The sequence below is a fragment of the Eurypyga helias genome, unplaced genomic scaffold (assembly GCF_000690775.1).
Source record: "Eurypyga helias isolate BGI_N326 unplaced genomic scaffold, ASM69077v1 scaffold16140, whole genome shotgun sequence".
Taxonomy (NCBI): Eukaryota; Metazoa; Chordata; class Aves; order Eurypygiformes; family Eurypygidae; genus Eurypyga; species Eurypyga helias.
Window position 1 is genome coordinate 13,277 of NW_010223943.1, and position 10,954 is coordinate 24,230.

Genomic DNA, 10,954 nt, shown 5'->3' on the forward strand with positions numbered 1-10,954 from the left:
TCAGGTGGAGATTTATGTGTTGCAGTTCACATTGCAGGGAAGGATCACCTGCCTCGTGCTGCTCACAGTGCTCTTCCCCTGCCCTGGGTAATGCAGCTCTCCCTGGCACTACCTGGAGAAAGCAAATCTCCTCGAAAAAACCCAGGCATCTTTCTGAATGTATCACACAGAAAAACTTTATCCCCCTAGAACCACCAAGAGCCAAATGTATGCATTTTCTGTGTAAGCTAAGAGACCTGGTTTTCAGAGGCACAAGAACTATTTGGTAGGGACCCAAACTGCAGACAGGTCTCTGAGAAGAGTCGGTACTTGGTTAAGTTCATACCAACATACCTAAAACCAGCTTCTGCTTTCTTGGTACGGTATTTCTCCTTCCCATAATCTTTGTCTCTGAACACATGGCACTTGTGGGATAATGTACTTTCTAGCAAGTCTACAATGCGTATTTGTAACCTGACTTGATAAACGAGAGTTTCTCCAACCATAAATGAGACGAGCCATGAAAAGTATCTTAGTGCCATTTCTACAAAGTTAACTGAAAAAAGAAAGTCACATGTAGAGCTGGTTTCCCATAAAAATCATGCAGCATCTTAGCTACAGCAGAGCTTCTGAAAGGCAAAAGAGAGGACAGCCATCCATTTCCTTGTATTAAAATAACCTCATTTCAGGAGAGGGTCCGAAGGAGGGCCGAGAAGATGCTCAAGGGCTGTAGAGCCTGCCCCAGGAGGAAAGGCTGAAGGGGTTGGTCTCTTCTTCCTGCAGAGGGCTCAGGGGGACCTTGTCACACTGCTCCAGTACTGGCGAAGAGAAGGGGCAATGGGTACAAGTTGCACCAGGACCGGTTTCATCTTGATACAAGAAAGATTTTTACAGTGGGAACCACCAAGCACTGGCATAACCTCCGCAGGGAGTGGTGGGGTGCCCATCGCTTGAGGCTTTCAAGACAGGGAGCTATGTCATCTGACCTTGGCTCCCTTTGCCACGGAAGGCTGGACCAGTAATCTTGCCAGGTGCCTTCTGACCTGGGCTGTTCTAACACAGAATGTGACAGCAGATGAAGCACATTTGGAGCAATGGCCCAACATTTAGTTCAACCTGACCAAGTGACAGTGCTGAGGTTAAAACTGGAAAATTGAGAGAAAAGACCACTTCCTCAGTGGTGTTTAAGAACCCAGTTGTGAATTCTGTGATTTACTGCAGTGCATGGTAAAATTTTATTTTAGTCTTTTTATCATCAAAATGAATTAATACAAGAACAGAATTATAAGCACATCCATGTGGGAAAAAAACTAATGCCAAACACTTAATTCACAAAGTCGATCAGAAGCAGTCCAGCACAAGCCAAGAAACCTTCTGCCCTTTTCATGTGAAGTACCTTAGACAAATGGGGATCTTCAATCTTTCAGTGTTCTCTAATGAAAATTATGGGAATCTGAAGCAAGTTTTAGATTAAATGTTGGTATTTCAGAGCCTCTCACTGAAGGTAACACAATGAATTAAAAAAAGATACCATGTGTCACTGGGTGGAAATGTTTGAATTTGCTAAGAGACACTGCAAGTTTGTTGTCATTCTGCTTTACTGGAGGTTTAAGCACCCTAAAGAATAAATCTGCTGTTAAAATGTTAGAGGAAACAGTGACAAACAAAAGTGTTCTGAAATCTGGTTATTACATTACACGGTACCTCGTTTCTCTCATCTGCCTTCTATTTTCTTGAGTCTGCACATTGTTCAGATGCACCAGCATGCTCTGCACACTCCAGAGAAGCTACATGGAGTTAAAACCCTGAGTATTTACCCCCAGTCCTGCACTCTACTAACAGAGGAGGAAGAACGCAGAAGAAGGTGGTCTATGATGAGACCTGAAGCCTGACTTTGGCACCTGCTGCTCCTGCTGGCTTCAGCGGAGGCCTTCAGTGTCAGATGTGAAACGACGACCCTGAAGCTGAGTTCCTATCTAGTCCCTTTGTTACCATCTTCAGAAAAACGCCATGTTCATGCACAACATTCCCACCTACGGATTCTACGGAGCAGAATCAGTTCTGCTTTAAGCCAGAGGAAAAGAGACTGCATACTGGAAAAAAGCCCTATAAATGCATCTGTTTTGATTCAAAGAGGCAAGGCTGGAAAAGGTTTAAAGGCTGACACCTCCCACTTACAAATACATTGGAGACATGACTGTCTTAGGCAAGCAAGAGCCTAGCTGACCACTCCCCTAAACCTACGGCTTTCCTGAAGAAGTATCTAGTAGTCAGGAGAGCAGATCTGCAGGATAAGCGAGTGGCTGCCTGACCAAGATATCAGGGGTGGCCACAGCCTGCAAGAACTGCACAAGCCAACCCAGAGCTGACAGCCTTCCCTCCCAAGTGAATGCCCGGACCCCCATGAGCTGATGGCACTGAACAACTAACATTCCCAATTCACCCTGAGAACTGACGACCTCTGAGCATGTGACTGAAAAATCCCAATGTCACTTTTTCCCCAGCTTTTCAACCTGACAGTATGAAAATCACTGCATGAGCCCCAAGGAGTCTTAGCAAATCCTTCTGGAATCATGCTGTAATTCCCAGGAAAAATGCTGATGAGCTAAGCAGATTCAGAAGTAGGAACAAGCAACACACTAGCTGCCGGTCCAAACCATTCCTGTATTCCTGTCTTGCAGCATGCAGCTGCTGTTGCTATCTTCATGGAAACTCAACCTTTGCCAAACAAACTGCCAGGTGAAACCGCATGAAAACATTACACCAACACCACGTTACCAACAGGATGAGGAACTGCTGGTCGTACAGGACATGACTTTACAAGCACAGGACAGAATGCAATTTCACAGATATTAAAAGGCAGGCAAGTGCAGTAGAAGATCAGTTTTGCTTACTTTGGTTCGCCTATCTTGATACCCGGGTGTTGTGTGTAGGCATGGGAGTGTGTGCTGGGAGCAGATTTAAAAGCCATGGGACAGATAGGACACTTGTAAAAGACTTCACAGTGAGAACCTTGAATGTGAGACTTGAGTGCCGCCACATCAGAGTACACAACATTGCAATGCACGCAGCTGCAAAGAGAGTGGGAGAGAGTCAGTTCAGCCTCGCCTGAAGCAGCACCCAAAGAAACCAAATCAACACTGATTTTCAAGCAAGCTGAATAGATAAACATTTATATATATCTCTGCCACCAGAAAAAAACTATGTTATTCTGTCAATTTAAACAACCCAGTAAGATACAAATTAAAGAGAGATTTGCATGTAAGAAAGTAAGAAAACAGAAATTTCCCACATTTAATTTGAAAATCTAAGAGAGATGAAGCCAGAACATGTTTTAATGGCATTACAAAAAAACAGACAGAAAGGCTGACGGAGAGGTATTCCATTGATCTTAAAAAGAATGATTAAATCCTCTGCAAATTTGTAAAGAGATGCTACAAAACACATTTTTATCACATGCAGTGCATTGTACATGGTACGCCACAGCACGACCAGCAAAGAAAACATTTCCACCACATCCCTCATTTGGATTTAATGAAGACATATTATTGGTAATGATTTTCTGCACAGGTAATCAAATCAGCACTCGGATTTAAGAACAAAGGAGAGTAATTGAAACTTAGGCCAATTACACCGAATCTCTACAGCTGGATCAGTCTATCAGACTGGAATTCTGAAAATATTTTTCAAAAACAAACTTCAGCGGTGTCGAAAATGTGTGACCTTTCCACGTCTCTTCTAAAATGAAATGATTAAAACACTGAGTTAATATCAGTACATAAGAATTCCTACACACAACAGTCCCTTCTCGTCTCGTCCCCACACGTCTCCAGTGCTGAACGCTACCGCGTAAGCCCAAGAACATGCTGCAGTAAGGAATTACAAAAGGACCCAGCAAGTGAACAAACCTCTTACTGACCAGTATTTTGCAACAAGAGTTTTACAATGTAAACACAGAAGGGCTCTACCCCTCCAAAATTTTAATTTTGGAATCTATCATGGCAGTATGACTGTTGTCATATAAACATCAAATTGCTGTTTGATACTGTTCCAGTGCCCTGATGATAGAAATAGAGCAGGAAATATACATTTCATCCAAGAATCCCATTTTCCTTTTGAAATGTATCACCTTTCAATTTTAGAAGTGTCATCCTTGCTTTTGTGAGCTTTTAATTTACATTCTTACTATGATTAATCAAGTTTCTATCTCTCTGGTCTCTGGTTACCAATGTGTTTCCTAAAGTCAATGCTCCTTGTCTTCGTCCAGTCTGTTTAGATCTTCCCTGCTTATACAGAGATGAACATCACTCCGTAGCTGTAACCAAGCATGATCCTCTCTCCTTACAGATCTCTGGTGTCACCTCAAGAGAGCTGGGTTGCATCCCTCACCTCCCCATCCCATCTTGTCTGGAGTTCACACTCTAGTGACACACCACATTCAATGACCCTCAGCACGGTGTTAAAACAGCCCTTAGAGACCCAGCCTTCCTTCCCTTGCTACAGCTTCCCTGCTTTCAGCTCGGAAGGATACAACTACACTGAAGGTTGAAATTTTCGGTTACTTAGTTCAGACAACCAGCCATGGTCACCAAAATCAAGCTGAACTCCCGAGGTCCTTCAGGAAGGCAAGACTGGTTACACTGTGCCTCAAGCAAACACACCACGGTGACAAGGAGATGCTGCGGAGTCTGCGAGGGCAGACATTAACTTTCCCAGAGACAGCTTTTCTTTGTCTGGGTATTTTGGTTTAGTCTCGCTACATACACAAATTTCGATGGTGCCATGTCATGTTTACGATGCACCCTGAAAAGTTTAGTTACTTTAGATTCACCATGAAGATCTATGACTCTCTGGTGTTACTGGTGCAGGCCAGGAGATCCTACGAAGATTCCATGTATAAACCCAAGAGACACAGACTAGAAGGGAGGGAAGTAGTGTGCAGGTAGCAGATGTAGGACAGGACAGACTATTGCCTGGGAAAAAAAAAATAAGAGGAGAACCCCAAGAAAGTCCTAGAGCTGAGAGTTGTGTCAGGCCATGGATTCAGTGTGAAAACAGACTGCCACAACAGCTGGCTTAATGCAGTAAAAGCGCTTTCTTGCCGCAGCAGAAGATTGCACAGCGATCCAGGTAAAGGAACCTGGAGCACCTTGAGGGGAAGCAGCTGCCTACTGGTAATACTTTAAATGACCCTTCTCCAGTCAGAGAGGATGAAGTGGAAATGTTTTACGAGTGCTGAGCAAAGCCAGGCTGTATGGGTTGCTCTTCTGATCTCTTGCTGTGCTGCCGGACATTCAGTGTGAGGAACAGCCTAAGATAAAACAATTTCCCATGTCTTTCAAAACTTAGTATTTCCAGGAAATGCGTCTGATCCCCATTTTCTCAGTGAGTTGCCATTACAGGGAAGCAGAAGAATAGAAGGGAAACAGAGGAGTAACAAAGAACCACCAAAAGCCCAGGCTGTTTGAGCAAGAAAGGTAATTTTCCAGTGATGTAAAGCTGAGGAATCTTGACTTCACACAAAAAAGAGACTAACCAGACAGGTGCAGTACGCCCATCAGCACCTCAGTAACAAACTCTGGTGGTAAATACTGAAAATTACCATTCTACTAGAGAGAACAATCTAAAATTCAGTGTTTTCAAAAAAAACCAAAACCCAACCTCAAAAGGTTTTCTTAAGAACCTGAAATTAAGAAAATAGCTCTGCATTCTCTTGACCTTATAAACTGCAAGATCCTGAATCTGATGTTTTATGGCTGGATGAGATTTGCCAATATTCTGATTTAATAATCTGCAAACAGTGGATGCCCAAATCAAACCAGACTAACTGGGTATTTGTTCCAAAATTTGTGGTACTAATAGCACTGTTGCCATGACAACATTAACCCTGTGAAGCTGTAATCCAAAAACAATGCCTCTGAAAATCGAAAATTACTCTTAAAAACATAAATTATACAGAAATTGACAACAAAAGTAATCATTATACTGACCGAAACCCAACTCTTCGGGTATAATGCAGGCAGTTCTTAGTGACATGGGTCTGGAAGTGGACAGATCTGCAGATTGCTCCACATTCGGGACACGTGTATGGAGATTTATGCTGATGAATTCTCTGGTGTGATGCAAAACTGCACTGGTTAGGAAGCAGCATCTGGCAGATATTGCATGTCTTCTAAATGATAAACCAAAATAGATGAAACAGAAGGTTTGGTTCAGCTATACATAACGTCGCATCAAACACTGCAACACATCAAGTAAGAGGTTAAATGTTATGACTGGGGTGTGAAATGAAGAAGGCAAGTACTAAACCAGGCTCTATGGACAAACCTTGTCGGACAGGGCTGGCAGGTACTGGAAACCAGATACCTTGGCATTCTGGGCCACTCTGACCAACAAAGCCCTTTCACACACCATCCACCACGGGAGATGCATGTCAGTTTATTTAAATTTCACGTAGGTCCTCACAGCATCACCTTAATACTGCAAGGGGCGGGCCTAAGTACAACTTGGGAATCACACTTCATGGTTTAACTCGGAGCACCACATGGAGCAAAAAAACCCACCCCAAACCCACCAAATATACTACCTTCACTTTCTTTGATCCTTGCTCCTATGGTAACAGCCATAAATACCAGTAAAATGGAATATTAGCAGGCAGAAAGGGCACAGGTAATTTCAAAATCTAGTTCTCAGGCTAGAATACATCATCTGCATTATATGAACATCTTGTGCGTCTCAGTAAAAATTAGGGATGTATAAATATTCACAGAGCTTTTCTCTGCCTGGTGATCTTTCTACATGCAGAATTAACTTACTGAACTAATTCCTTCCTTACATTTTGATACTCAAAACCAGTTTTTAATAATCTGCAGTAACACGCTGACCATATGACAAAACAGAGAGGAGGAATTCTTTGGGTGTTCTGTGCCATTTTGGGATGAAATGCAAGTGAAGCAACTCAGCTGCAAACAGGCTTCGCTATCACTCACAGCTGCTTTCCATCACTGGAAGGCACAAAGAGCCAAACCTGTGAAATGCTGCATTTACAATAATAACCCATCTCAATCTCCAAGCAGAGAGCTGACAGCCTCTATGGAGCTATGCTTCTGTTAACTGCTTTCCTGACCTCAACAGCAACACTCATGGTCTCAAAGTCAGGTACAGATACACAGCTTTGCAGAGCAGGACTCCAACTCAACTCCATTTCCTAAGCCTCTGATGCAGAACGCTTATCAAATCATTGTTTCTTATGACTTGTGACTCAGGAATCTCAGCAGTGACTTAGGAAGATTTAAAACCCAAACAAAGAGTCCTTCATGACATGGGTATTTTTTAACATGAGATTTATGAGTTTTGGTTTGGTTGGGTTTTTTTCAAATGTTATCAGTAGGGGTATGGCAGATGTAGTGATGTGTGCACTTTGCAAGAATACAGAACAAAACACAATCTCCAGAGCTGCATTATACATTACTGACTAAGCTAGGTATGGAGGAATCCTGGGATAAATAAATAATTAAGCAATAATCCCCTTCCTCATGGTAAAACAGGTTCTCACTAAAAGACAGGTGCTTCACCAAGTCACCCTTTCCTCCAGTTCAGGGGACCCTCCTTTAAATCTTTTTGAGATGGCCCGGTACCGCCCACTATGTTTGAACAGAGTCTGCATCCAAAGACGGTTCTCACATGTCCTCAGCACAGCAAGATTGGGAAATGCAAACCACTAAAACAGAGGAAGCTACACAAGGAAAACCTGCCCCTACTCACATTCGGGTACAATATCAGCACTACTGACAGCCTGGAGGATTAGGAGATAGCACAGATGCATTTACTAGACTTGTGGGAGGTGCTGTGGGAGGTTAACTCTCTGCTGGGATTTTGAACTGTCACCCTGGTCAGAGCCTTTGTGACACAGTAAGTCTGAAACTGTCTTCAGGCACATAAAAGTACTCACTTGGAAACACCAACCACTTGTGCTACCTAACAGCTGTGGCCAGAACCACTGACTCCCACCCTTCCGCACTGAACACCACTGGTTTGGGATGGTCACTCTCTTCAGGTCAGGCAAAATCCTGACTAACTCTACCTACAGTGTGCTTGCCACATTTGCCTGGCTTAGCACCATTCCTAAAATCTACCTGAAACAAGCAGCAACATAGTACTGGAGAATCTGGAGTATTATTTGATTACATGAGAAAACAGCAAAATAGAACTTATTCCAGTAATAGCAACATACAGGGTTTTCGTAGTCCTCCCAGAACCTTTCGTCAGCAGCACTACCAAAGGAAACCAGGATGCTACGGCACATGAGCCACACAGCACTCCAACCCAGCCCAAGCTCATTGCCCTGATTTTGCAGCAAGCAGCCGTCAAGGTTCATCTGTAACACTCATAACTCAGGCACAAAATGGCAATGATGCTATTTGCTAAAGCCACTGGTCTGGTAGTTTGGTAAGTACAGGAAAATGTTTAATTGTAACTCATTACAGTAGAACAAGAAGAATCTACTGTGAAATTCTGAAATTCAGCGTGTTTGCTTACCATTTTATTTTGGGCTTAAGATGGCATTAACTTCCAGTTCTCTGATTCCAACCCATACCAAAATAAAACACAGTTTGTGAAAATCATCACCTGCCTGCATTTAAAGTCAAAGTTTAAAAAAAAAAAAAAAAAGGGTTAGAAGAAAAAAAATGGTGGATGCGGAAAATAAAGATACACAGAACTATGAGTATGAAAGGGAATGAGCTACATAGTTTCCATGGGAGCTGCACACTCAGACCTGTACATGAGAGAAACGTTAACATTAATTAGTTCAGGCTTGCCGCATCTTTCCCCCCAGTAAGTAGATGAGGGTTTCATTCAGCCAGGAAATGTGACAGTGAGTGGTCCAGTTGCCTCTAACAAGAATATTAATGAAAGGAAATATTACAGGTCACAACTTTATAGGGAACATCTTTTAGTTGTTAGGGCTGGTTTGCTGTTGGCTATTTTACGTTTGGGTTTTTTTTGTTTGCTTGGGGTTTAAAACCTGGAAACTCATGGCCTAGTAAGCAGGTACTAAGGCCTTGTCATACATCAGCTCCTGGAACACAGCCAAGGTCCCAACAAGAGACAAACCCCACTGAGAGGCAGCAGGCACTGGGCCTTAAGAGCTCTCCCCCCTGAACTGCCTGTGCACCCACACCTATCCTTCCACCTAGCTGCAGCTGGGTCTGACATTCTGTGAGGCTCTCCGCTGCTTCCCCACAGCAAATCAGCAGGGTACACAGCATCCAAGAGGCCATGCACGAGAGCAAATGGCAGGGCACCAGAGACAGCAGGAAAGGGCAGAAGGTCTTTCTAGAGATCTGTTTAGTTTATCTGTCCAAACAAAAAAAAGCACCCACGCCCCCAAAGCGAGTACATCACTTTTACCCTGGTTCTTCTCTTATTTTAGTTTTTGCCTTACCTCATCCTCCCAACCTACTCTCAGCCTATCTGTCTGCTGGGTTTTACCTCGGTGCCTTCTCACTCGCCTGGTTTTACAGCGCCAAGCACAACAGGGTTTTCACTGCCGGGTTTCACCACACCAAGTGATAACTAACGCACCTATTACAGAGAAAAGACATATCTAACGCCAATAGGCACTGGCAAATGAGTTTGCTAAAAACTAATTACTGACCACCAAGTAACTCAAGAGCTGGTGCAGGATATACTCACGGTCAGCTGTTGGATGCTGTTCAAAACTGTGGCACAATCTCGGAATACATTCTGCTAGCTTCTTTCCAACAAGAAGCCTCAATAAACTCGCTTTAGCCAGGCACTTGTGTAGTATCCTACAGAGACACTCACCCATGTGGCATTTTGCTGTGAATCCAGGGAATTTCAGCCCAAGTCTGCCAGCCAGTTAGTAAATGAGGAGCTGAGGCAGGGCCACATAATCCACATAGTGACGATTATGTCCCCCTTCCAACCTCCCTACATTGCTCCCGGTGGTGGTGGGCACAGGGTGACTGCTCCATGGCTACAGTGTAGGTCTTACATTCAGTAAACAGATTCTGACAGGAACCTGCCTGCACTTCTGTGACTAGTGGGTCTTTTTCCTAACCACAGGACTTGGAGGCCTCAATCCTGCACTGTCATGCTATTCCCAGGAATATTCCTGGGGCGTTCCCCTTAACCAGTCTGAGCATGTTCACAGGTTTCAGCTTCCCACAAGAAGCTGCAATGCCAAGCTCACCTGAATGCTTTGAAACACCCCAGAATCCCTTTTAATTGGCACGCCCCAACAGAAATCCACCTGAATCGTTTAATAAACCATCTGAACTCTTACAGGATTATAAAATACATCGCACACTGAGTAGTATTAACATTTATTGAACGTGTTTCTTTCAGATTAGGCTGCATACATTCGGACAGAATTTTAAAAACATCTGCAAATTTAAGTCATTAGCAATCATAAGAGGACAGGAAACCCAAGACAAATAAACAAACGGTCACACAGCACGAAATGCATGCCAGTGAACACCCCTTCTCACTGCTGCTTAAGACAGACCTGAAGGAACCAGCATGCAGTATAATCAGTGTGCCATTTATCCAGGGCCTAGAGTCCCTGTAGGTAAGAGCAATGCCTCGCTCACCTACTATATGGAAATTACAAAACCTGAGGACAAATCAGGAACAAATCACTTCAAACTCATTCAGATCAAACAGGCAGGCTGTTAATGAGGGTGCCAATTAAATGGATTCCATGGGATACTCAAATTCCAAAGCACATTAAAAACGCTTAGCAAAGACCATTACTAGTTTCAGCATTAGAATGTTCAGCTGTAAGAAAGCTAAATGTTAGGAAAAATACACAGTGTAAATTTCAGACTTCTGGGCCTGAAAAAATTCTAAGCAAACTCTTACTGTTGGCATTCACTACGTAAGTGCTTGCAAGATGTGTGGTGGTTTTCATTTATACTTTTAATCACGGAGGTTCAGATAATTAACAGCT

At 43.3% G+C, this 10,954-nt stretch overlaps 1 protein-coding gene across 1 annotated transcript in view; it reads right to left on the bottom strand.

Annotated features, from left to right (window-relative positions):
* Nucleotides 1-6,411, bottom strand: part of LOC104514738 (zinc finger protein 532-like) — a 19,209-nt gene extending 12,798 nt beyond the window's left edge. The window contains exons 1-3 of the mRNA XM_010158533.1: nt 6,307-6,411; nt 5,970-6,151; nt 2,874-3,050 (exon numbers count right to left, since the gene is read on the bottom strand). Of these exons, the coding sequence (XP_010156835.1) occupies nt 2,874-3,050; nt 5,970-6,151; nt 6,307-6,411 (464 nt within the window). The remainder of the gene's footprint in view (nt 1-2,873; nt 3,051-5,969; nt 6,152-6,306) is intronic.
* Between the last annotated feature and the right edge of the window lie 4,543 nt (nt 6,412-10,954).